The sequence below is a fragment of the Opisthocomus hoazin genome, chromosome Z, assembly GCF_030867145.1.
Source record: "Opisthocomus hoazin isolate bOpiHoa1 chromosome Z, bOpiHoa1.hap1, whole genome shotgun sequence".
Taxonomy (NCBI): Eukaryota; Metazoa; Chordata; class Aves; order Opisthocomiformes; family Opisthocomidae; genus Opisthocomus; species Opisthocomus hoazin.
This window is the reverse complement of record NC_134454.1, coordinates 1,232,395-1,260,046: the sequence shown is the minus strand read 5'-3', so window position 1 is coordinate 1,260,046 and position 27,652 is coordinate 1,232,395. Positions and strand designations below refer to the sequence as shown.

Below are 27,652 nucleotides of genomic sequence, written 5' to 3'. Positions count from 1 at the left end.
GTAATAGCCAAATGGACTCTTTGAATTCTGACTGGGAATTTCTTAAAGCTAAATTTCAGAAATCTTACAAATACTGACTTTTGCTTGTTCTTGGGGGGGGCCACAAAGACTTGCTTCTCATATTCTTTTACCTTAATGAAGCCAATGGCTGGTCTTTGGTGCTCTGTCGAGGTAGATCACTGAAAACCTATCAGAGGCCAGGTGACCATTCTGAATAGTTATCTACTGATTTCGTTCTGGTTTTAAGTTTTTTCATCTCCGGTGTTTATCTTGGTGATGTTGATCACATTTGTGAGGGTTGACTTGTGCTGCTGAACTTGAAATTCATCTATTCTGGCTTTTCACTAAGCATCTGTTTTAGCCCAGCTTTTTCCTGTACATTAAGTTTCAGCACTGTGCATTTGTAGCACTGTAACTGGAGTCAATAAAAAGTAAACACCGTATCTAGAAGCTCTTAATCGGTATTTCACAGCCACATTAGCAGCTCTGTCCTCCCCCTTGTCCTATCAAAAACATACACTTAGGAACGGCAGGGCATAGCTAATGTCATCGCTTACATCCAGTTCAAAGGAAGAATTCAATTTAGGTATTCCTCCTTCTGTGAAGAACATTTGCTGCAGTTTTTTCTTCATTTCTTCCTCCTGTATCTTCCTTTAGAGAAAAGGAAAACGTCAGGGTATTCTGCTGTAAACAGTACGCATCCATCGCTTTTAACGTTCGTCCATTTCAAATGGGTAAAGATGTTAACATGAGCGGCGTTCTGGGTGGGTGCCTTAACCCCTTAACGCTGTCAGATATGGTGGGAGGGAAGGTACTAACACAGGCATTTTGCCAGCTTGCCAGCTTCATTCTTTATTGACGGATTCCAGTTTCAGAAGGAAGAGGTCTGTACGGTCCCCTCTTGCAGCCCCGTAATTGGAGACCCACAGCATCAGTGTGACGGATCTGCGGTCACTGTTCCTCCCCTAAAGTACAATGCAAAACTTTCCACTGCTGGGCAGTTTGGGTTACTGTAACACTGCTGAGTCTTTCTTGCAGCCTGTGTCAAGGATTGAACTTTGCAAATTATGTATTTCAGACGTTGAGAAAGAAAGGACTTAATGGCTGTGACAGTCCAGACCCCGATGCAGACGATTCAGTAGGTCACAGCCCTGAGTCTGAGGACAAGTACAGAAAGATTAATGAAGATATTGATCTAATGATCAGCAGGCAAAGATTATGTGTAAGTACTCTGAGCTCCCTTTCATTTTTTTTACTTTTTGATATTTCTCTGAACCTGGCAGGCATTGAACAAGAAAGAAAACAAAGGTTGTGAAAGCCCCGATCCTGACTCCTCTTACGCTCTCACCCCACGCACTGAAGAAAAATACAAAAAAATTAATGAAGAATTTGATAATATGATCAAGAGCCATAAAATACCTGTAAGTACCAAAGGTTAGATGGCTGTCTGCTGATAACTGCTGCAGTAACAAACCATAACCCTTTCAGTTCTGGCTTCTTAAGGAAATCATTTCAGCTGGAAACGGGCTTTCATAGCCCGATATATAATTAAATACTGTGGTCAGAAAGTTTCACACGACATATTTTTCTTCCAAGTCTCTACCTCTGACACGCAGACAAAGCCTACAATAGGGGAAACCTACAGAAGGAAGTGAAATATACGTATATACATTATATTCACTTGATTTACAGAACTGTTTTACCACACCGCTCACCCAAATTATATCTAAAAAGTAACGATGGAAATCTTTCTTTGTGGACAGGCTAACAAACCCACAGAATACTTTCTGTGGCGATACAGAAAAGACGATGTAGAACCGAAATTCCTTTATGTATAGTAATTAGTGCGTTCTGTGCGTGTCACTTCAGTTCTCAAGCGTCTCTGCTAAGCTCAGTTGCAGCACTGAAGGGTTACAGCTACTTGCTCGCTGCAGAGAAACAGACTGCATGAGAGCCTAATGGTAGGATTCAGACATGTTTGCGTGTTGGGGTGATTTTACAGCTTTATCAGAGAATTTGCTTTGACCTCGTCAGCATTTCTTTAATGCTTTAACATGAGCTAAATTTTGTTTTAACCAAGTCAAAATTTCTAACCGTCAGTCATATGCCTTGCCAGATGTCTAAGAGAAATAACTCTGCATGTGCTATTTTGTTTGCACAAGACATACAAGGGGAAAACACCTGGTCATTGTGTTTAATATTACATTTATAAAGCCAACAAAAAGAAAGTGGAGGTTTGGAGGTTGTATTTGGCCCTTCTTCTAAAAGTGTGTGGAAGAGAAAGCAGCAAACCAAAGGTTTGCCCAGGTCCAAAGAAGCGTCTGAATTTGCATAGGTAACTGCTTGCTTCTAAAAGAGGTCATCTGGATGTGTTCATCCCTCGTTCCCACATGTAGGTTTTATGGTTAGCTGCCAAAAATAATGTCTGCACACCCAGAATGAGCGAAGTCTCTTCTGTAGTGCTAGTCAATTGCGCATACAAAATCTGATACCCAAGCTGAGGACACCTCTTAAGGATGCTCAGATTCTGTCTCATGCAATGTAAGTGTTCTTTCCCTTAGCTCTCATCAGAAGGATTTTCACTCGACTAATTATATTTTGAAGAAGTTCTCACATCATTGAAAACATATTTTTGCACAACAACTTAAATAATAACGATTTTCCCAAAGACCAGGGTGGCACAAAATTTAATAAATTAGTATTTGGAATGGCTGGTTAAGGAAGCTTAACATGTATATAAAAAATCAGGGAGGAATACACATCTATATTCCACCTTTTTTTTACTTCCCTTTTTATTTGCTTCTTTTGCATAGCTGTTTTTCCCATGAAAAAAAGCTCTAAAGCTGTCACCATGAATTTGGTTTCTCAGGATGGAATTCAGTTTGACAAACGATCACTACAGCATTTATGGTGACTGTTGTAAGCTGGAATGCTTAACCCTTTTACATGTCAAATTCTCACCAATTGCCATTCCTTTCCTCTTTCGAAGATGACCTTTGACTTCTTCAAATCCAAGCGATGGAATTTTCAATCAGATAGTATTTAACCAAGCTACTTTTTTCACCTTAAAAATTGTGTTTTGTGTGGTCCTTCAGATACTCTGTTTCTGCCATGCTACCTATTTTTGTTCCAAGAAAGCAGCATATGTTATAACCATCTGAAATCTTAAGACATTAAAGAAAAATACCTGGAAAAAAACTCATTCCTGTGGTAGTGAGTTCTATCACTTCCTTTACCTCTATAAGCATTTGGGAAAAATTTCTATAAAACTAGGAAAGTTCTAGGAATTAGAAACAACACAGTTAATCTAAATATGGTACAACACTTTCGTCCTCCCAAAAAAAAACCTCCCTCAGGTTGCTTTCATTAAAATTAACCTTTTGATGTCAAATATAGTCCTATTTCAGCTATTAACTTCGTGATTAACTTGGTTTCCTGAGCTGTATTTTGGGTATAGTGTAACTTCCTACCTCGCAGGGATGTTACAAGGTACAACGTATTATCTTTTTGTGAAATTACTTCAGAGATACTTCAGAGACATAGAACTGCAAAATGTTAGCGTTTCTTTTCATGTGAGACAGGATATCCCTTCTCTGAATGCTTCACATGCAGAGCTCAAGGTCTGTGCACTCTGTCAAGCTGCTCACCACAAAAGGAAGAATCAGTAGGTGTCCTCCCCTGATGCAACAGGAGCTCCTTCTCTTGGCGTAAGCCAAGATGTAATGGGAGAGATGGAGCTCAAAGCTAATACATGATGGAAATTTGTAAATATAATATATACATTTTATACATATGTAAAATGCATTGTATTATATACAATAATGTCATTAGCTGTACAAATTAGTATAACCTTAGGGAAGTCATGGAAATTATATTCATTTGCTTGTGATCACCAAAGGCAGCCAAGAAGGTCGGGAGGGAAGAGAGCAAAACTGAACAAAAAGTCACCAAGTTGAGTCATTAAATCACTACTTACAATATATACAAAACAATGCAATGCCTGTGCCTGATCTTGTAACAGAGTAAAGCAGCAGCCAAACGAAAACAAAATTGGCTTTTGCTTCTAACAGCTAAGGCAAATAATGTTTCCTCAGATAATTTTCTGGGGATAAGTATTTATATTGTTCTAAAACATCTGATAATAATTAGACATTTATTTGTAGTTTTCATAAGAGTGATGAAAGCAGAGGAGACAGAAATAGTCCACTAGAAGGGAGCTATAAGTATCTCTGTCTCTGAATAAATGAAGGCCTGGTTGAACATGGGAAGAATAAAAGCAATATTTAACACAGAGTGTTTGGTCCATTAATTTCCAAGGGTTTTGAGTCCCCAACACTTTGCTTTGCACGACATGCCACAGCTTGTGGAGCGCGCATCTAGCACAGCGTCCTCTCCGGTGAGCCATCTGCCCTCTTTGGCAATTGTGTCCAAAGCAGAAAAGACAGACAAAAAAAAAAAAAAACAACAAACCAAAGAAATGTGGCAAGCTGGATACGCTTTAGAGTAAGGCTGCATCTATGTTAGTAAATTAGCAAATGGCAAAGAACGTGCGGAGGCAGCAGGAGGTGCCTATCTCTGCCCTGAATAATTGAACAGCCCCTGGCATGCTTTTGGCACCGGCCAAATCACGCTCTCCCAGACAATTTCTGAGCTCCGTTTGGTCGTTAGCCCAGGCCAGGAACAATTCCCAGTTGTCAGTTTATGTGTAGTCATGACGATTTTGAGGTTGAGAAAGCTTGATAGTATGGACATGGACCGCTCTGTGGCCTCAGATGGCCTCAGTTCCTAGGCAATTTTGATTTACTAATATAGATATTACACAAGTGCCTCATAAGCTTTAATGTCCATCAGGCCTAGCTGGAATAGATATGCCCCGTGACTTACCACCGAGAACGACTAAGGAATCTGCAGGAGGTTGCAGTTCTTGGTGGACATATAAGAGTGTAACAAAATTTGGGCAGCCAGAGCAAAACTGGCTAAAGACACTGTTTAATACCGGTGCTCACCCAGACAGACTTCTTTCTGTAACCTTTGACTACTGAGGAAAATAAAAAAACCTACTGTATTCCAGATATAGTGTGTATTATGCTGCAAAGCAGAGAGTAAACTGGCTTTGCCCTGATAAAATTGCCTATGAAGTACTCTGTAATTAGATGTGAGGATAACCAGACAGTAGGTAAAATGGTGAAAATAAAACCTGAAACTAAAGAAATTAAGAAAATAATGTAACCATTTTAAAAAAATATTTTTAAAATGACGAAAAGAAAGTTAACAGTTTCAGCAATGTTTGTATGATTCAGTGATGACTAGTGAGACTGGCAGCCGCAAAAGCAACCAAGACTGGAGCTCTTTTGTGCTGTACTAACGCAGAAAAAAATAAGGTTCCAGCCCTTGAAGGGTTTGGTTTGTACATGGAAGAAAGACAGAGCATAAAGATGAAAGCAGACAAGGTTGCTGAGGATTGGCAAAACCTTCAGATTTGCATTTGTACCTGTGTTTTAATTTAGATAACTCAACAGAAATTGGGACTAGGAAAATAAGAAAACAGAGGCAATATTGGTGTCTACGCAGGCTCCGAGGGCAGAGTTCACAGCTCCCATGACAGAGGTGAAGTAGGCACTGTGTCAAAGTGGGTGATGCTCAAGCCGGTGTGGGCTGGCACTCGAGCAGGCAGGACCATGTGCTGGAAGCCACCTGGCAGAGATCTCCACCACAGTCCTGAGCGTTGCAGTAACAAGAGACTCCATGTTGGCATGTCCATGTCTCACATCAGGCTGGACGTGGAGCTAAGACAGCTATCCTCATGTGAATTGACTGGCTAAAACCTTTTGAAAAGGCAGAAACCAGCAGCAGCGGCTGATCTTGAGTCCCAGGAGCAGCGATGCGCTTCTGGCTTACATGGGATTTGGCAACCTCTTGGGCCTTTCTGTGGCCAAGTGAAGGAGAATGCCTTGCTTCAAAACATACTTTCAGGATGATAAAAAGTTTCGGATTATGCTGTGTGAACCTATTTCCAAGAAGCCTAGACCTCAGTCGTGACATACACCGGTACTCCTTATGCTGTGTACTTCATTAACTGTCCTTTGGAAGACAAGTCACACATGCAGCTTTTGAGCTGGACTTCAACTGTAAGAACATCCGCAGGGAAAAAAAAAAAAAAGTTCCTTCTGAAAGAAACAAAGAACACACTTCAGCAATTACCTTTTCCATCACAGAATCATTTATTCTCTTTTTTCCTATTTGTGAGACACAAACATGAATGTACACAAACGTTAATACGTTTCAGGATCCCTGCACAGACCTAGCACCACGTGTAGTTTTGCTCCTTAGACGCGGCACATGTAGAACCCCAAGACACCTCTCCTTCCCACTTCTACTTAAACCAATGAACTCTATTAAAAATACGGCCCTTGCTCTTCAGCTTCTGGGCGAGGGACATCAAGTCCCAGCGTGCAGCCTCGGCTGGGGAGCAAAGCCAGCAAGTCCGTCTGCTCGAGTGCCTTCCCTGATCTCAGCCCCTAAGCTATGGCCGTCTCTCACAAAGCCAGGCCACGTAGAGGGTTTCACAGCTAAATTAACGCTGTGAAATAAGTCTCCAGGCATTCGTGTAATGTGTCCTTCACATCATACTCTGAACTAAAATCTTGCTGTGTGTTTCAGTGGTTAAGCAAAATGATTCCTCTATATTTGGAGCAAAATTATGTCTGCCTCTAGAAAGGGGACAGGACAAAAATAAATAAATAAATAGGACCTTAAGGGATAACTGTAATTTGACGGCCAGGGCTGTAGTACGCAGGGCACAGCCAACAGCTCTGGCCAGCCGGAGAAGAGACGTGTGGGTGGCACAAGGTCAGGGTGCCTCTGTTGCCTGACACAGCAGATTATGTGTCCAGCTCGCTACATACTCCCTCTAGGTCCTTGAAGACTTACCAGTACTATCAGCTGCCAGCAGCAAAATTAAAATCTGTGATTTCCTCCCTCTGAAGGCTGGTTTAAAGAGCTTTTTGGTAAGTTTAGACTCCTGAAGCTTACAAGATTATTAAATGGCAAATTAAGGTGCACTTCATTTGCATTCAGGTATTTGAATGTTTAAAATGCTGTCAGGCAATTCCAAAAAAGTTTTCTTTCCTTTCACAAAGGAAAGAAATTAATTGTTTTAAAACCAAGTAAATTAAGTCTGGAGGTGTAACTTATTTGAATGCCACCAGAGTCATAAGTTTGGAAGAAATTCAGGCAACAGCCACCCAACAAAACTCCCAATCAACCAAAAAGACCTGAGTTGGGCTTTCTAAGAGCATAATCAGAATCAGGTACTGCATCTCCTCACACACTCAGTCAGAGTGGTCCATAATGTGGTTCTTTTTTTAAAGGGATTCTTGCAAAGGGAAGTGGCTCAGGAGAGGATCCTGCCTTAAAGTATAAAGACAGTATATTGAAAAGGTGTCATCAAACACCACCTTCCCCCCCCCCAAAAAAAATAACATCCCAAAAAAACAAACAAAAAACAAATCACAAAGAACCCAAAGACTGATGGGTGTCCAAAGTTCCTGTATTTGCTGCCTGTCCCTGAGTAGAACTTTGTTTCTTCTAAGTTCCTCCAAGCTAAGATAGAAACTTTTAAATAAGTAATTTACTGTGTTGGTGCCTTTAATGTGGTTTGGAATCGTTCTGGTTGCTAAAGCAACACTAGCTGAAATTAAAGCTTTCCCTTTTGCATTCCACCCCTTCTAATTTTTCTCCATGTGATGAAGTCATCGTAATCACGTACCTTTGATCTTGCAGTCATCTGTGACACTAGATTAAGATATCACAAGCGAGCAGTTACGACTTCACAGAATGAAAGGAAAAGAAAATTAAGCTTCATGAAGCAGGGTTTTGTTTTAAACAGAAAAAAAAATATCTTTCCGGTTCTTACAAAGTAAATGTGTAACCTGCATTAAAAGAAGACAGAATCATGATTTGAAAAATCGTATTTGAAAGCCTTGGGAAATCTTTTGAAATTCTTCTCTTGAAGCTTGGGGGAGGGGGACAAGTGTAAATATTCTAACCACCAACTACAAAATATTTGAACTAAATATAGAGTAACTGTACTTGAAGGCTGTTGTACTTCTGTACTATTCTCATCTTTGTTTCCCTTTTTTGCTTGTACAGGCTGTTCCACCACCAAACTTTGAGATGCCAGTGTCTATCCCAGTGTCCAACCACAACAGTCTGGTATACAGTAACCCAGTCAGCTCGCTGGGAAACCCCAACCTTTTGCCGCTGGCTCATCCTTCTTTGCAAAGAAATAGCATGTCTCCTGGCGTGACACATCGGCCTCCAAGTGCAGGTAACACAGGTAGGCTCTGTTCAGTGCCATCCCTCTAAGTGCTCTTTTATCAGCTGCTTGTGTGCCTTAAGTCACTTGAAACTGTACTCTGAGAAAAAGAACTCTGATTTTTCCAGCCATAGCGGTTTGTCCTAAATTGCTGTGTTGAAAAATCAAAAGGGGTTTCTACTCCAAATTTAGAAAATTAAAAAGAAAAAAAAAAAAGGTTATAGAAAAAGCTGAATATTGACTAAGGTTAAGGGAAATCAATAAAAGATAAAAAGGCAGACAATTTGCTGTTTCATAAAAAGGCAGCTTTGCAGCTTTGTTCATGCAAGAACTCGCTACACCATAAAGCTTAAGGGGTCAGGGGAGAAAATGTAGCCAATGCAAACAGGTTGAAGCAAGAAGAACAGGGACACTCGTTACTGAAGTCATCAGTCTAGAGGCTAAACACAGAATTTATTATTATTTATGCATTCACAAGTTTCTTGATGGGTAAATGCTAGCTGAGCTCTGTGCCTGAGTGACTTGTAGAGTAAGAGGCTGTGCTTTGCTCTGACGGAGGTGAGGGCTCACCTCTGAATAGCATAAATGGGGATTAAGCTCATTCAATCTGTCTGGCTGAAGCAACATCCTTAAGTACAATGAGTTCAAAGAACCATTTGAGGTCCCCAAGAGCAAAGAGAAGTTTAAAAATCCTTAGAGTGAATGTCTGTGAAATGTTGATGAAATTAACATGAAAAGCGATGTAAATATGTATTGTAGCTTCTGAGTTACATTCTTCTCCAGGAACTTTCAGTCTCTTCCTCCCAGTCCTATGTGGAAGCCTTTGCTTTTCTGACTAACGCTGAACTAAAGATAGGTTTCAAATGAAGGACTACTATACATAACTTTCAAGTATAATTGATTTTTCATATGCCGTGGAAGCATGAAAATGAAATAATGAAATGTTGTGTACTACATATTTCGTTTGTCCTTGAAAGGCAAATGATTCGTACGGGTAACATTAAACATTACAATTGTATGACTATGGGTCTGATCTGCTGCCTGTTGAAGTCAGAGAAAAACCATGGTGGGTACTGGAGCAGGATGTTTGAAGTTGGAGAAAATGTTTTGGATGTTTGCCCGTTACCATTTGTCGTGCTCATTTGTAGTATTTCATTTCAACCCCCTAGGTGGCCTGATGGGTGGGGACCTCACAACCGGTGCAGGCACCAGTGCAGGTAAAGAGAAAAGAGTTTATATTTATTTTTATAAGTGAACAAAGGACTTCCTTCAAAGGCTGAGTCCTAAAATAGCTCCACAGTGGAGGTGGAGTACTGGAGAGTGATCGGCATCGGTTTATTTCCCCCCGCTGGGGAGTGGGGAGTTTATATTTGTGCTTCTCCTGCTAGTAGGAGGAGGCTTGTTTTCAGCAATGCTGAAAATCTTGCACCTCAACGAGTTCCATGAATACAAATGTCTGGTTTTCTTCACATCAGCCTTTGTGTAAAAACTTCTGGGCCCATTGCATAGCCCTATTCAGGCAAAACTCACACAGAGGCCAGTGTCAGAAACCCTGATCCTTTTTAAATCACAGAGAGTTTTTCCATTCACTTTAGTGGAACTGGGGTTTCATTTTATGAATTTAAGCTTGAGTAAAGATTTTGGTATTGAGTCTTTCATTAGCCTTCAGTCTGCTGAGCACAGATTTGATTTCAAACCCCTGCTTTAAGACCATTGCTAGTCAGCAAAATCTGTTAGCATTTACTTAAATAATCAGTAATTAACTTAAGCTTAGTTTTATATATTTACTTAAGTGCTCTGGTACACAACAGAGAAAGGATTTTCAAAATACCCATGCAGAGAAAAAGATTAGCCCCTTCAGTCCTGCTCCCGTAGAACTAATGAGAACTGTACTTGCTGAGGTCTGTGTTATCAAAGCGGTGTTGTCAGAGTAGTCCCCTTTGCTCAGTAAACTCAGTGGTTTGTTAGCAATGTCAGCAATGTTGCATTATTACAAATACGGATTACAAAAGACAATGGCAAGATTACTGCTTCAGTTTGAGAAGTAAACACATATGTTCGAAGAAAATAAGCTGAGTGGTAAAACATGGAGCACATCCAGTTTCGCTGGGTTAACTGCTCTCAGAAATAACTGCATGGAAAAACAGTTGGAAGGTCCATTTTGTGCACTACAAACCAAGGCCGATGCATATGCCCATTTTGATGTTGTCTTATAAAGAAATTCCGGGTATGGTGATCTTTTCTTTCTTGGCTCTTCTCAGCCTGTGCTAGACCACCCCCTTTTTGTCTTCAGGCATAGATGAGTCACAGATGTTTGCGTGATGCGTTTGCAGCAGAATTGAAACTGCACAGCACTGTATCGGAAAGGCACTTTAAACACATGCTGAAGCTTTGAGGGGTCATTTCGTATTAATTTAGGAGTAGGGAAGGCAGACCACGGGAACTTAGCTATTAGTCTCCTTTGTTCTCAACAAAAGAAAGCATGATAGAAAATTACAGTTTTGTTAATTATCTTTTGTTAGCCTGTGAAACACAGCTAGAGAAAGATTCATTAGGGTGATGCTCGCATTTCGTCTCACTTTAACCTCCTGTACAGTAGAAACTTCAGGAACTGCGACGAAGGGACTCGGGTAGGGACCCGATTGCCCTGTTGCGGGGCTCCCTCTGCCGGCTGACTGAGAAATATCCCGGCCTCGTTAATGGTCTCCCCGTTCCTTCACAAAGACACTGGAAAGCAATTCGTAAAGGGGGCAATGTTTTCTTTTACAAGGGGCACATGCCAAAATAAAAGTTCCTCTAAACATACATTTGCACAAAATCCTTCTGCTTAATAAAATCTGTATATCAATATGCCTGTTGAAAATGCATATTGTTTCTAAACACATTGTTTTCTTGGGAATATATTAAAAGCATATATAAGCATAGGATGAGGTATAGCTTGGTTATTTACTCACAAATCAAGAATTTGTGTATCCTGCATGCAGTGTTGTGCATTAAGCTCTCAAGCACTGTAACTCGGAGTAGGCAATTGATTTGAGGGGTGTGTATATGAGGGGCATTGCTAGGAATGCATCATAAATATTTAATCGTACAAATAGTCTTTGTTCTTTATCTGGCAATAAGAGCTTTAAACACCATTAAAGAAGTGTTTTTGAAATCTCTTAAATGCAGAGCAGTAGGAAGAATTTGATACCGGGCTGAAGGATGATGAAGAGGTCACTATAAGGTTGAATCCTCTGTCTTAGTTGCATCATTCCACAATGGCACTATTTTGGACAGTCCTCTTTCTTTAGGGTGCAGAAGAATAAACATGAAAAGTTCTCTTTGTTCATCATACTTCACAAGAAACAGAGACCTCTGTGTCTTTTTCTGTTTGGCATCTTAGAAGCTGGTAGCACAATCATGTGGTTTAATCTATTGGGGTTCATATTTCTGGCCCAATTAGAACATTATGAATTTGCATTTTTCTGCAGTGTCCAAAAATAGCATATATTCAAAATAACATACTCCAGGAAGAGGAGTCTGAAGAGTTTCACTTCTGCCGTTACAAAATGAAACTACTTTTGATTACTAACAGCAGGCCTCAGTTTCTGAACTACTTTAACAAATTAAATTGTAACAAATTGTATTATGACTGCAATATCAGAAATGGAAAAAGATTAGTTAAGCCTGTGTTTGGAGAAGTATGTTATTTTGTTGGTTTGGATTATTTCAAGTAATAACCCTGAAATCATCCACAATTTACCTTGGGAGTCAACCCAAGATGTAAATAGAACTTTAAAAAGCTGACTACTTCTTCATTATCCTACACAACTAAATACCATCAGTGGTATTTTTAAGTTAAACCAAGGTTATCTCAGGTTTGTTAAAGTATATTTATTCTTAGCCAAATGCTGATTGAATAGTTTCTATCATCATGTGACAGCAGCAACTACCAACAAAATTGGACTGAACTTCACATTTAGTATAGTTGCTAAATTATAAATACAGCAATGTCTTTGGCCCTATTCTCTCAAACCAGAAGCTTTTGGTTGAAAGAGAGAGCAAGAGCTTTTTGGACCCAAACTGGTATGCTCTAAAACCATTCTAGCTTACCCCATAACTGATAGGAACACCAAGAGACATGTTATGTATTTACATAATAGACTATGTGAAGTTCTTTTAATTTTTAGGAAAAGCAGTCTCTAGAAATACCACTTAACAGTAACTTGACCACAAATGAATAATATCTATGAAGTTTTAGTACTGTAAATTATCTGGACTCAAGTTTTCTTCAGTGGCTCAATATCTATGTTGAAAGCCTGATTAAAGATTAAAACATTAAAAATATTTCAATAGTTTTAAAATCAAACTACGGCAGTATTAGGGACACATTTCTTTGCATGTGTTCTTTAAAATTCTGGTTTTCAGACTGAGTTATATTTTTAGAACGGATTATATTTTTCTTTTCTTGTAGTGTTTTCAGATTAAGACATTTTGTGGTTTATAATTAAGTTTTCTTTTGAATGGCATAAGCCCATCTAAATCAACAGAATTTCTTTATGATTTACATGGCTATAAATAATAAAACTGAAGGAAAAATTCAATCTCAAGTTTTAAATGTAGGATGAATACAATAAAAAATACACTTGCTTTAGTTGTTTATACACTTTCTGTAATTTGTTTCACTATTTGATTTCTGTACTGCCTCCATCTTGTCATTACTGTTAAACTAAAGGCGACAGTTTTTCAAAAGTACCTGGGACTCTGCAGATTCTGTCAGAGGCACTAAGTGCTTGTTCTCTTTAAATCAAACATCCTCAAAATATCTTTGAACCTGTTCTTTAAAATCGTTAGAAACTGAAAAGATCAGTAGTACATTTTGAAAAATTCATCCAATGTCTTTTTCATAACTGAACCCCATATTTGCCTACAAATCAGCAGCTAGTCATTTCCTTCTGGAAATTACCCACAAGCTAACAGTTACCTCCTCATCTTCTGAGGGCTGAGGTCCTCAGTCTGCCAGCCAATATCACAGTTCACTAGTGCTTTCCTGCTCCTTTTTATTTTCTTGGTCATGTACTGACTGTGGGTGAATGTATTGCATATTCTACTAGCATTTCAAACCACGTTGAATATATGTAGTAGTAGGGGAGGGGGTTAATTTATAAGCCCTCAGGGTAGAGGCAGTCTGGATTGTATCTCCTCAAAAATGAGTGATTTACTGAAAAGAAGCAATCATCTGCCCAAATAAGCCTACAAGCAGTCCCCAAAATATGCAAGGATTTCAAAGGCACCTAGCTGCATTAGTGTCTTCTGAAACTATAAATATAAATAAGCAAACTAATACTAAAAATAACAAAAAAAAAAATTAGAAGGTTACATAGTCAGTCTCTGCTGTGCCCTGAAGTCATGCTTGGCGTAGTCAAGAGAAGATAATCCTTGGGCTGCAAGTGTGGAATATGTTAAATAAACAAGTGAGCTTGGAACAATGATTCTCAAACCACAGTTTATGGGCAACCTGCTAGGCCACGGTTTGCCAGGGAGAGGGTGATAAGTCGTTGCCCTTCCCTTATTACTCAGCGAGTGCAGTCGCCCACAGACCTCTGGTCCAAGGATTGGGCAAGACGCAGTAAAAAAAGCATAGTAAACAATAGTTCCTGTCCAAGGAAGTTTACAGTCCAAAAGAAAGAACATGCAGTCATTCATAACAGAGCTCGTAATGCAACGGTGCCAAATCCAAACAATAAGAAATCATAAATTGGCAGGTTGGCTTAAAACCATGGAGGGGGATAAGAAATGAAAAACATAACAGGTCTCATTTATCTTTTCTCGTTTTCCACTCATGTTATGCCACTAAGTCTTTGTTTGCCAAGCTTTCCTCATTTTAAGGAGGATAGATACCTTTTTTCCCAGTGTTTTACGGGAAGTACCTACAGGTAGGAAATTTGTGATCAAGCAGGAAGAAAGCTGGAACTTGCTTGACAGCTCTGATACTGTTTCCTAGGAAGGAAACAGTCCATCTAACAGAACCTGAATTTCATATCTGTGTAGGCAGTCAACACAAGCCTTTCCAAAATTAAGTCCTATTTCTACCCTAAGCAACTTACTTGTTTTATACAGCTCATTCAGACTCTCTTCACACAAGTAAAAATCACACCAGTGAAACGCTGAGAATAATATTGAAAGGATAGATGCTGCTGTCCATGTAAAAATCAAAAAAAATCTTGCAATGGGTGTCTTATGCAAAGGTTGGATGCATATATTTTCAGCAAACTTATGTGACCTCTTTACCAACAGAGAGCCACGTAACCTCATTTTGAGTAGACCTCGGTGAAAATCTGTGAAAGTTTGGCCTTTGTTAAGTTTCCATCAGTTGTGCAAGTGTTGACTTAGTAATTTATTTAGTTGTTCTCTGTCTCATCATCTCTCTAATCCACAGTGTCTCAATATTTGTATTTATAAAATGACAGCTTGAAAGGATTGAAAGGGAGAAAGCCCTAAGTTCACATGTGATGAACAATTAAGTGAGTCATATAAACTGTGGTTCTTTGTAAGTGAGAATTTGAAGACAGGCGTGATTGACTTCTTTTCCTTTACGACAAGCAGTTTCAAATGTTCCTCAAGAATAATTTGGATTATTTAGACAAAATCCTTTTGCTAGTGAAGTTTGGGGGAATTTTATGCTTTATTTCAGTGAGACAGGGGTTTCTCTGTTTTTTTGTCTGCGTTCTTGGTCATTAAGACACCACACTGTCTTCTGTTACACACTGCAGTCCATATTCTCATTCAAATTCAGAAAATATAAGAAGGCATTGCAAATTAGCAAGCATCTGGATTTCATGCCTATCCTGAGTCCTGAAAGAGATAGTTGATGGCTCCTGGATCTGGAATGCAGCAATGACTTTGCTCTGAGAAAGGAAACAAGAAATGCTTTTAACCTCTTGAAGCGGGGACTGCAACCACACGTGGAAGCTCCTGGCAGTTAGTGTGACCCCTGCCCCTTAACTTTTAACACGTTTCCCCAATTAAGATATTAAATCCATAGTTTCCATTTGTTTTCCAGATCTCTTGCAAGCTCATTTTTTCTTTGATAACGGTTGAACAGTCTCCCAGAAATAAAAGCTGGAGGAGACAAGGATGGCTCTGTTACTCATCTTTTCTTTGCAGCTACTTAAATTTCAACACAAACCTAATTAGTGTTATCTATGTGCAAAATACTTTCCTTCTCTGTGTATACCTGTTTAATAACGTAGATAACTTAAAAATAGAAGTATATACCTTTTGTCTTTAATAGATGTGGTCCTTAAACTTTCCTGACATTGAATTTTAAATTATGCATTCTTCATTTTTGAAAAATTGTGCACTTAACAAAAATCAACAATTTAGCTATATGTTTATGAAAAAAATGTTAACAGTTATTTCTAAAATTTCTTCAGGGAAGCAAGAAAGTACATTTTCAAATAGTGTCTTCATTTTATAATTGGAATAACTTCTTATCTTGAAATATTTTTCATTAAAAAGGCATTTTTCCCCAAAATTATCATTGATTTCAAGCACCCAAAAAAGGAAGATATTTGTCATCAGAAAATAGTTTATTAAAAGCAGATGATTTGTCAAAGACTTTCACTCAGGCAGTCAGAAGGAGAGAGAAGTCCTCTACTCTTCCCAGGCTTGTATGTTTCTCCTATATATCTTCAGAAAATATTATATTTTTCAGTAATATAGTTTTCTCTCTGACATAAGTCAGTTTTTTTTTTCCTTTGTTCTGACTCTAGAACTGCTCATACGAAAAAAGAAAAAATACTGTTTGATTTTTTGCATAAACATGACTAGAAGAGGGCATCTTTTCAGCTAGCATACAGGATGAAGGAAGATACATGCTCCTGATATACATTAGTTAATTGCTTTACTGGAATTAGAAACAACCTATGAGAGGCCAGCTAAGTCCTGAGCACGCGTTTTGGAGAGGCAGTTGTGTCAGGTGAGTGAGGACCAGATGCGTCTCGGGCATCCCGCACATGTTAAGAGATCAGGACTAAGCCAGTTACAGCAAGATTTTCCGAAAAGCTCTTGTGCAAGGTAAATTTTGGGTAACCGCTACCGAAATCCACCCTCGATTTTTGGTGTTGACCTCTCCTGCTAGACTAAACCTTAGTGTGGAAGACCACTGCGCAGCGGACTAACCTTCGCGAATGGGAGCAGTGAGAGGGAGCGCTGCACGCCATCGGGGACATGGCACCGTCCCTGCTCCTCCTGGTAGCAGATACAGCGCCCGTGGCAGGCTTTGTTGTTTTGTCTGGACCTGGAAAACTTAAAACACTCAGGAATATATTTCTGATGCTCACAGTGCAGTGCCCACGTGTTTGAACTACAGACATATGACATTCATGAAGCACAGAACTGAAGACCACTGTGTAATTTTCTTAAGTTATTTTTCTCAGTATTTACAACTTAGTTACTGTGCTGCTTAGGTGAAGCTTCAAGCCAAACAAGACAACCTGAGATTTACAGGTTCTAAGATGAGCGTAGCTATTGATAAATAACCACGTTAGAACAGAATAGGGTTGTGGAAGTGGAAATAAATGAATCAACACAATCAGAAGTAAAGACAGAGGAAAGATAGTGTTTCTGCATTAAAGCTATGTCCTCTGAGATTCCTGAAATGAGATGCCATTACAGAATCATGAAAGCAAATAGTAAGATGCTATGGTCAGACCATAGAAGAATATAAGCATACTGACACAGTAGCAGTGCTGCAAATCAAAAAAAAACCACAAACAGTACCTGGACTTGGATCATCTATTGCTCTGTTTCTTTGCTGAGCAAAAAAGGGAGGAACAGGTGTGATCATGCTTGGAGAAGAAAAAGCACTCCCCCTTCTCTCGTGTATAAGTTGCAGCAGACCCTCACTGCCTGTGTGATATACCCCTGTTCTGAAGGCTGCAAGGAGGGAGTCCAGAGATGTGCTGAAATATCTGCCTGCAGCTTGGGAAACCTAATTGGAATAAGAAGCGTTTCGGAGGGTTGATCACAGTTCCTTATGTGGGTAGCCACAGGCTAATTCTGTAGACAGTCAGGTGTCACCTTTACATCTGTTTCATTAAGGTGTGAACTCCTAGACAAAAGTGGGAGAATACTTAGTGCAAGGACTACTTCAGAAACATTTAAATACAGATTTTATTATAGCAACAAAACTTCACCGCAGCGTTGGTGGTCAGGTTAGTTTGCCACGTACTTCGCTATGCACTTGACTCAGCAGTAAAGTATTTGCATGAAGTGCAATGATCTGTGATACGGAGGTCAGGTTTCTGTTCTCATGGTCTTTCATTCTACATCTGAATAAGCTCATCTATTTCTCCATTTGGTTGAAAAAGCATCTCATATTTCTAGCCTCCTGGATTCATGGCATCTCCTTAGATTTTCAGAAATGTGTTTTGCAACGTGTTCCACGTTGTCAAGTGGCCAAAGAGCCACTTCTTTACTTTCAGCTTATGCCCAAGAAGCCTTCTCTGTCCTGAAGGAAAGCTGAGCTCAGCTGCTGCAGTGTGGGACACGCATGCCTTTGTTCAGCAATAGTTGTGTGCACCTGCAAATATTCTACATGAAGTGGGTTGAAAGGAGGTTCCAAATTTTCTATGGGACTAGTGCAAGGGTTAGAAATAATTTTGACCACTTCATCTGTGTAAACAGTTCATTAAGATAGCTGGCAGTGCTTGGTGTGAAGATTTGAAGAGGAAGAGTTGGTTTTTGATTTTTGCATGATGAGGAACACGCTGCAAGGACACCCGGGGGGCTGGGGGCAGCTGGGGGCTGGGAACGGTGGTGATTGCTGGGGTGGAAGGGCAGGTCTTCGTAGGGAGGACCCATCCCACTGCCTCAGGGATGTAGGGCAGGCGAGGGGACAGCCGGGGACAGACCCAGCCCCAGGCATCCGGCACCTCCCTGGGGATGGGGACGAAGGCTGGGGTGTTGGCCCGTGGGTGGGCATCTGTATCAGGCCCATGGGACTGGTTAGAGGACTGTTGATGACACTCAACACAAGATTTAGCAGCAAGACCCATACTGGAGGATCTGAGCCGAAGTACTTGAACGAGCCCAGAAACATAGCACAAGCTAAAATTGTGAGCCACAGAACAGAAAAGTCCCGTTCTTCATAACTACAAATAGAAGCAGATCATACACACAGTTTTCCTTGGGAAATTTAAGGAGGTCATTTGGCTCTGCTGCAGTGGAAGCAGTGCAGATTTTCCTCGTTTCCAAAATGAGATCTTACTAACATCCAGAATCACAGAATGGGAAGCACGCTGTAACCTTTAGCTCTGTGCAGTCCCAGTGCAGGTGGCCCTCATGTACACCTAAATTGCCTACACTATTAGCAATGTGAACAATCCTTCAGTGATTCCCAAATACTGTCTTTTTTTTTTCCCAGCCAGGACAGATATAGTGCCATTAGAGCCCTTTATGTAGCTTTAGACTTAAAGATCAGGAATTTCCAACTGTATGGCAAGAATGAGTGAGTAAGAGAGAGACCTGGACATCAGCTTCATCTTACGTTGTTGTAGGAATCTCTACCTTTTTATTTACATTGTTTCTAAATGGCTGGTTTCTAAAGCTGTAACCACAAGTTGCTGAGATAGTTGTCTCCTCATTCTCTTCCCATTCTTCCAAATGTCTGTGCATTCACAGCACTTTCATCCTATTTAATCTGAAAAAGCAGCTGATATTTCACAAGGTGCTTGAGAATTCTTTCACACAAAGTCAGTAGGTTTTATACCACATCGTCTGAGCTGACTCCCAGTCATTCAGTAAAGAAGGTTCATTAGCATAATGTTGTGGGAATGGGCAGCTATTTTAACATTAAGATTTTCTTTTTTCTGGGTGAGCGTACCTGCAGATTGATTTTCTTCTACCACTTTCAGTCGGTAGAGGTCATACGCTGTGAAATCAGTAGCATACAACGTGTGAAGAAGAATCCTCAATTATTATTATTTTCTTTTAAAAACTATGTTTAGGTGAGCACCAGTACAGCTTCCTGGCATTAGTGCTTTATTGTTCGTATCTATTTGGTTTGGGTGGTAAACCATAGCCTGTTCCAACAGTGTGTATGCATTAGAAAAAAAAAATTTAAACGTAAGGTATAAGAGAGAAAAGGACCCTCTCGTTGCCTTTTAATTACTGTTAAGAACAATTATGATTCCTCCAGGAAGTGGGTAAATTAACTGAGCGAAGAGCGTAAAACTGGGTGCAAATTTAGCAAAATTTCTATTACTGCATTGATTCTTTTATGTCTACATGTATTTTGAAGTTGAGGTAAATAATAGCATAGTTGGCTCTCATGTTGATATAGATTCACTCTAAATTTAACATTCTTTTTGAGAGGCTTGTTGGTCAGTCATAATGTCTTATATATGTGATGTGCATTTGACATAACCCAGTAAGAAGCAGGAATCCTCCACGAAATGGAATGTACATATTCTTCTTGGAAGAGTTATGATAATATCCACAAGTAAGAACATATACTTGTTGGAAACTTGAAGTGACCATTAATATTTATTTAAACTCCTTTGAGAATTTTAAAGCTCTTTTCCTATTAAAATTAATGGGAGGCAGTCATCCCAGGTTCCTGAAGATCTTGTAAATTCTCAGCCCATATGGTCAGTGAAAAGCATGAGAGCAAATGAAAGGGAGATCAAAGAAAGGACATATAAAGCATGTGTCTGGTTCTTCGTTCTTCTAGGACTACCATAAAGGTATTTTCATCCAGTATATTTTTGTACCTCTGAAATCACAAATTAAAAAGAAACTAATAGGGACATGACAAGTTCAGAGCTTCAAGAAGTCAAAATACAAAGGTTATCCAATTTTTCAAGACTTAAAGATTTTGAATCATGTCAATGCTGTTCAAGAATGTTGAAAGATGTGGAAATGAATTATTCTTTCTTCATTTGTGTTAGCTTGACATGTGGAAAAATTTCCTGACTTAAATGCCCTGACTCTGAGAATATCAAGAATTGCAGCCACTTTGCAACGACTGTAAAACCAATGACCAAAACTTCATTTGAGGTACAGGTGTTATTGATGAAGAATGAAAGAAGGGAAGTAAACTTTACTCTCTCCTGTCCTGACTAAATTTGTGCCACTTGTACCCTTAAATTGTTAAAACATGGAAGTGACCATTAAAGATAGTAGTATGTGAATTTGTAACATAGTTCAAATTGTAGTTTTCCATGAGTAAATTATTCTTTTTTTTAATAATTCTGCTTGACTGGCTAACAACTCGTGCACAAAAGTAACTTTTCTGGATGTTTTTAAAAAGTGATATTGCAGGGGTTAATCATGCGGTCTGTACTTTTTCAGAATTCCTTCTAAAGTCAATGGCACTTGTGCCTAAATGCAGAAAGTGGGAACATGCCCAAGAAGAGCATTCTATGCTCAGAAAGCATTTGTCTTTATACACTGCCATTAGTCCAAATACAAAGTCTGGCACTGCGTTTCATGACACGTGCTGTTCCACTAGTTCTGTCTAGAAACAAGCTCTTTTCTGTGTAAAATATTTTTACTCTTTCAAGTCAATATAACAAACATAGGAGAAATAATTTTCTGTGAAAACTTCTTGAATTGAAAATGCTGTAAATTTACAAATTCTGGTATATGCCCTTTAAAACTTATGCATTTACTGTTTTTATTTTCATCATACATTACAAGTTATATCCGTGATGTTTAAAAATGTTCTATTCCAGCAAAAATATGGCTTTTAACCAATAAAACTGTAAAGCCAACTTGCTCTAAGATCCATCTGTTTTTCATTTTCTTATAATCTATAATCAGGAAATCCATTCATACATGACATATAATTTTTGAGCTTTCAAGTGGATAGTGGAATGTGATGTTCTGCATACAGTCACATCCAAATTGATAATTGTCCAGGCATAGTGTAATTTTAAAGTATAGGATGAAGGAAGGTTTAATTTGTATATTAGAAGTCTTATACATTTTTTTGCCTGTGAATGTAAATGAGGCCATTCTCTTTGGTGGATTTGTCTGAAGGTGGGACAGCTGCCTCAGAGCAGGCCACAGTTTTCTGAGTAAAAAGGATACAGTTTAAAGAGATGGTTTAAATGCAGACTCTTCTTAACCGTAAACCGCATGCATGCATTCATCATTGATTTTCAAATGATGGGTTTCTGTGTCACTAGTTTAAGGTCCACAGGCTTACATTCCTGAATCCACTTTATACCAAAGAATAACAGTTTGGTGGCTGGAAAAAGGAATGGTTATTATATGGCTCCAAAATGCTAGCTGGCATAATATGCCATGAACAGCAGAAATCTACTGGTAAAGAGAAGATTGCAGTAGTTCTTAAAAATAATTTGATGTTCTAAAAATATAAATGCAAGAAACGTTATCACTGTTCAAAATATTTTACATCAGTAGGTAAATAATATAAAGGTCAGACAAAAGTTTCTGAAGAGCAAATTTTGGTACGGGTGCATTCTTTCTCTTAATTTTTCATAGAAAATTGTATCAAGTAAATCTTCTGTAGAAAATTGAAGTGCTTTCTTGTAAGCGTTTCTGTTTTCAGAGAATCACAACCGTAGAAACAGACATTCAGATGACAGTACATGCTGTTTTGTTAAATAACTCAGGTTTTATGTTGCAGAACTAAAAAAAAATACACTGCTTTTTCAAACAGCTTCATTTTCACTCTCCGAACAAACGCTTGTCATACAGCAGATTTCACAAGGCAGTTTTGCTTCCTGTTGGTAAAACAGCTCCTCTACGAAACCAGCACCACAGAAACTCTACTTTTGCTTGTTTCTTCTGCTGATTGCTTCTCCACGTCGTTACTGCTTTTCAGTGCTCAGTTTGTCAGAGAGGTGTAGATTCTAAAATAAAATATTGTTGTGTGTTCAAAATGCCCCTTCTAATTTCCCTGCCTCTAGTAACACATAGCGTTAATGAGAGCATTATATGCAGCAATTCCATGTTGAGAGCAATTGTTCATTTAGTAAAAGCCTACTGACACAAAATGGAAAATTCTTGACAGTGTCCTGCTCTTTTAGCTTGGTAAATGTAAAAGACACTTTTTTTTCCTTGACTCGTTTTATGTCACTAAGATATTATCAAGGAAATAAACAGCAAGATTAACTACAAAAACGATTTTAACACAAAATCTCTGAAGTGATCTTAGTGCTTCTAAGGTTTCACCTTTTTTTGCAAAAGTTTGGGAGATCTTTATAAGAAAGAGCATGAGAATAAACAAGCCATGCCAGACCTATGACTAAAGGCGCCTCACAAACACGAAAGTCAAGCACTTTGTGAGACCTTTCCTGTGTCCTAAGCCTGGTGTTCACAGTTCAGGTTTTTTTTTTCCCATGGATTTGCTGATCTGATAAATACAATTAGCTGATGCGCTTGCAGATTAAAAACATGATGTTGTGTTAGCTATGCTTGGACACCCTTCATTGTGCTAAATAGAAGACAGACTGACTCTCATGTACTGTCATTTTTACGCCCACCTCATAGACTTTATCAATTTTAGTTCCGTAATCCATTTATGTCCTTTAGGGCTCTTAATGCCATTTCACATGTGAAAAACAGAGAGATACTGAGTTTTTCACTGACTTTGAGACTGAAAAGGAAATTTGAGGGTCCAGGGCCTCTGACTCGTAGGGCTCTGCCGCACTCACTGGCTCATCTTCCCATGCTGTTCCTAGGTTGTCTGTCGCAGCTTGCGAGCTGTGTACAAAAGATAAGCCCAGAACAGAAAGCCTTCTCTGACATTTTGTGTTCTTCACATTTATCCATGAATTTTTCTCTTTCTGTGCTAGTTTTGGTGCAGCCCCCTTCCCTGTAACTGTGCAGTTGCTGTACCTCTCTTGAGCCTGTGCAGACCGAACTTCAAGGCTGCACTAAAAAGTCATCTCTTTCTCCAGAATTGTGTGGGTAAGAGGTGAAATTAGGCAGGTGAAATAGGAAGGTCTCATTTTTAGTGGAATGGTGGGCCAGTAACCTTATGGATATGCAGTTGTCATACTGCGTGGTGAGAGAAGGAAACAGTATTCTGAAAAAGGCAAATGAAGAATTTGCCTGTCAGAATCGTTCCCGGGGCCTGCAGAAAGCAGCAGAGAGATGAAGATGAAAGATACAGTGGTATTTTCCAAATAAGGTTATGCTGTTGCTCCCATTGACTTTAGTATTGACAGAATCAGGTCCAGAAAGTGTGGTGAAAGACAGCCAAAAACATTTAAGAATCTTCCTGGTCCTCCCCCTGCCTTTTCTGGAAATTATAGCTTTGCCATATGCATCCTTTGTTTAAAAACAAAACAAAATCATGACCTGGAAAGGGCTGAGTCAGGCAAGGCAGAATCCTCTGTAGTTGTCGAGAAAACACAGCATAGCTTTCACGTTTTTTTTTTAAGCCATAACACTGTCTGACTTTCCTGGTTCTCTTGTAAGGCAAACGTTAGATCTTGGCTGCTTTGTGCACGCAGCGTGTTGTGCTATACACCACAGCACCATGAACAGTCGTATAATCAAGCTAACTTCAGCACATCACTGAGATGTCAGCTGCTGTGAGAGAAACCATTTTAAGACCAGGTGTTCCAAATATGGCATGTGTTGAATTTTCCTATAAAAATACATTACACGGCACAGGTATTTATCTTGATTTTTTTTTTTTTACATTTTTAATTATCAGTTTTAAGAAACACATTGGAGTTTATAACCCTTCTCTCTCTTTTTTCTTTTCTTTTTTCTCTTTTTTTATGTGAACAGGAAATGGATATGGCAACCCCCGTAACTCACCAGGTCTGCTGGTCTCACCTGGCAACTTGAACAAGAATATGCAAGCAAAATCTCCGCCTCCAATGAATTTGGGAATGAACAACCGTAAACCAGATCTCCGTGTGCTTATTCCACCTGGCAGCAAGAATACAATGCCATCAGTGGTAATGCATTTTCAAAGCTTTTTTTATCTGCTTCAGATAAGAGATTTGTAGGAATTTCAAAGGCTGCTCAAGCAACTAAAATCAGCAGAATAACATTCCACATTCCAGCTTGTTTGTTCTTTCTGTCTAACCTTCAGGCTTGACATCGAACTGAGGATGTAGGCAGAGCCGGTTCGATTGCTTTAATGAAGTCACATTTGCTTCCTCCCTTTTTTCTATTGAGTTGCAAAATAGGAACTGTCCCCTGCACAGTCTAAACTTCTGCACTTTCTTTCCTAGTAGCTGCAAGAGCCTTTCCTGGATTTGTTATAAAGGCTGAATTTCCTGAGTATTCCTAACCTACTATGTTTTCCTTAAATATTCAGCCACACAGACTCTCAGCAGATGGCAGATTAACTACAAATAAATTAATTTGAACTTTATCACTCTGAGCTCCAAAGGCCAAATTTTGTAATGATAAGAGGTAGTAAATAGATAGAGCAGGATAAAAAGGAGCATGAAACTGCTGTATCTCCTGCCAGGCTTAATGAAATTTAGGCAGGCTATTATGCTAAAAGTCTGAATCATGAAGGTGTTGTGTGCGTACCATGTAGTTCCCTTCTAAAAGTCAGTTAGTGGTTGCAAGTAAATCTTTCACGAGTGATTGAACATTAAAAGTGAGCCTAATTTAAAAAGGATCTTCATGGTAAATGTAAGTGACACTATAAACACATTTTTCCGTTATGTAACAGACACCATTAAAACAATTTCCAAGTTGGCTACTTCAGCCTGACACGTAATAAATTAACTTCGAACATGCCCATAAATGCGCTGCTGCTTTCTGAGAGGATAAGTAACAGTCTCCTACAGGGCAATGCTCAAAGTCGACCAAGGCAATGACAAGATGCCTGTATCCAGTGATTTATTCCAAGGTCCTTAAAACTGATACTTTCCAAGGGATTTTGTGAATGGTCAGGTCTCCTGGAACCAGGTAGAGCCACACAGTCTGCAGCCACGGGGGCTGCGGCAGAAATGACAAATTCTGAGAGAAAGTCTGGTGCTGAAAACTGGGTAGCTTGTCCTCACAATTGAGACAAAACCCTATTAGAAGGAGAAAGAAGAGAGCTATGAAGTGTTATTTTTCCAAAATATGCTCAGAAAGTGTTTAATTACCTGCCCCTATCAGATGAAGCTGTTCCCTAGGCTAGAAATCTGCATCCTGGTAAATATTTATATTCACTAATTTTTAATGCTCCTTTCCTATGCACTCAGTCTGAGGATGTTGATCTGCTTCTGGTAAGTGGTAGTGATGTTCATCTTAATAACGAGGAAAAGAAAATCAGTTCTTTTGTATGATTGATACTTGTGTAGGCGAAGTGTTGCTTGAAATACAATGGCAAAATTCACCATAGCTATTTTGTGAACAAAAAGGTCACCATAATTTTTGAAATATAGCAATATGGAAGTCCAGGTGCGGTTGTTGCCCATATTCAAATTATGCGTGACAGAATAAAGCTTTCTGGTTGCTGGTGCTCTGAGGGCATGTAAACTTGCCCTGCTGAAGGTGGCGCAGCCTTATGATTTTTTTGGTGGCTCTCCGGTCGTTTTATCCTGCCACTCACGGGACTGGAGTTCTCGAGTGCAACTTTTACAGTGCATCTAGTGCCCCGGAGTTAAAGATACGAGCACAAACCGCTGTGCTAAGACCCTTGAAGTTTGTTTTATTGCACAAAATCGAAGTAGTCAGAGCTCCATCTGCTGGTAAAGTTCAATGTGCGGCAATCTCTGGCTGCCCCTCACTTTCAAGGCATGAAATCCAGTAAGGGCTGGGTTTGGGGTTTTTTCTTTTGCCTTTTCTTTTGTTTTTTTTCAGTTTCAGTGAAAAGGAAAACAATGGAAATGGAGTTTACATATTTCATTAGTTTTTCACACGATCTGTTCTTCTACCCACAATACATGCAGTCTTACTTGTTAGTAGTTCAGTTACCTAGGAGATACTGATGTAATGGGTTACTATGGTGACAACTGGTCTCTTGAAGGCTTGTAAATGATGGGGTTGGCAGAGTTCATAAAAGCCACATGTTAAATGATTAATTTCTAGAATTTTGTATCAGCCTGTGTTTCTCATGCACAAATCATACCCAGAAAGCTAATACACTCAGCTGACTTAAAACTGGTCAATAATATGTTTATTTTACTTACTTTAAAAGAATCAGAGGATAAATAACTCCCAGTCTGCTCAGTCATTGGCTACTCCAGTGGTTTCCGTAGCAACTCCAACTCTACCAGGGCAAGGGATGGGAGGATACCCATCAGCCATCTCAACAACATATGGTACTGGTAAGTACGGGTGCAAGAGGTAAAGGGTGGGGGAGGGACCAAGATGCTGACACATGTCTACCTCGGTACTAATGAATTAGCTCACGTTCACTGGGAGAAAATGGAAAAATCATAGCTGGTATGCTTTTGCTCTGCATTTACTTATTCCGTATCTGTCACTGACTTGAGACCTATCTATTTAAAAGTTAGCGATTTTGTTCAAGTGGAAGACTGCTTTGTTAGCTCCCTTTCATTGACTTTAATAAAAAAAGTAGCTTAAAACACAGTTCTCAACCCTCTTAATGCCACACGTAGTTTAGAGTAGTTGAGTGCACGTTCCTAACACCTTAAAGGAGTGGGAGCAAGCAGCTTCACTGGCTTCAAAATAGAGATTAATGACTTTGTGGGCTATCACCTAGTTACCTGGGAGAGACTGGAAATGAAGCCTCCAGAGGTCCTTCCCAGTTTCTGTTGTACGTTGCTGCTACATAGAGCGTGCAGGCATACAGATTCAGTGCTCTGAGAGAAGAGGTGCGTTGTTCAGACACAGGCTGCCTGCTGGGTTCTGCAAGGAAGACAGTGGCCGAAATATTGCTAGGTTTTTCAAGTCTTTGACACTGTGAGAATACATCTGTAGTTACAGTGGATATACAGGCTAAGAATGTTTTGGAACTTCCAGGTCCAGAAAACCCCTCCTAAATTACAGAATAATTATTAGTGTATTATTTGCTCCCAAGTTAATGAGTTGAGGGAACAGGAAGGTCTACTTCTTCTGCTGCAGCTTAATGTGATTGGTGTAATTAAAATTAAAAGGCTTATAAAGTCACATGTGAAAATTAAGATGCTAGTTATTGTTTAATTGCTTCCTCTTTAATTCTCTTTTAATTATTGTCTTTTCTGTTTTCGAATCCAGAATATTCTCTGAGCAGTGCAGATATATCATCTCTCTCTGGGTTTAATACAGCCAGTGCTCTTCATCTTGGTTCTGTGACTGGCTGGCAACAGCAACACCTACATAACATGCCACCATCTGCCCTCAGTCAATTGGGGTAAGTGGTGCTTTCTTTATTCTACTGATCTACAGTGACTTCAGTCTCCCCAGTAA

At 39.4% G+C, this 27,652-nt stretch overlaps 1 protein-coding gene across 15 annotated transcripts in view; it reads left to right on the top strand.

Annotated features, from left to right (window-relative positions):
* The window catches only part of MEF2C (myocyte enhancer factor 2C), a 130,267-nt gene that overhangs the window by 88,145 nt on the left and 14,470 nt on the right, over positions 1-27,652 (top strand). For 7 of the 15 annotated variants that reach the window (XM_075411427.1, XM_075411415.1, XM_075411413.1 and 4 more), the window contains 7 exons: positions 1,079-1,222; positions 8,152-8,338; positions 9,487-9,534; positions 24,077-24,249; positions 25,501-25,524; positions 26,439-26,568; positions 27,461-27,596. In XM_075411427.1, the coding sequence (XP_075267542.1) occupies positions 1,079-1,222; positions 8,152-8,338; positions 9,487-9,534; positions 24,077-24,249; positions 25,501-25,524; positions 26,439-26,568; positions 27,461-27,596 (842 nt within the window). Of the gene's footprint in view, positions 1-1,078; positions 1,223-1,283; positions 1,422-8,151; positions 8,339-9,486; positions 9,535-24,076; positions 24,250-25,500; positions 25,525-26,438; positions 26,569-27,460; positions 27,597-27,652 lie in introns of all 15 variants that reach the window. The other 8 variants (XM_075411425.1, XM_075411422.1, XM_075411424.1 and 5 more) reach the window with 6 other exon arrangements.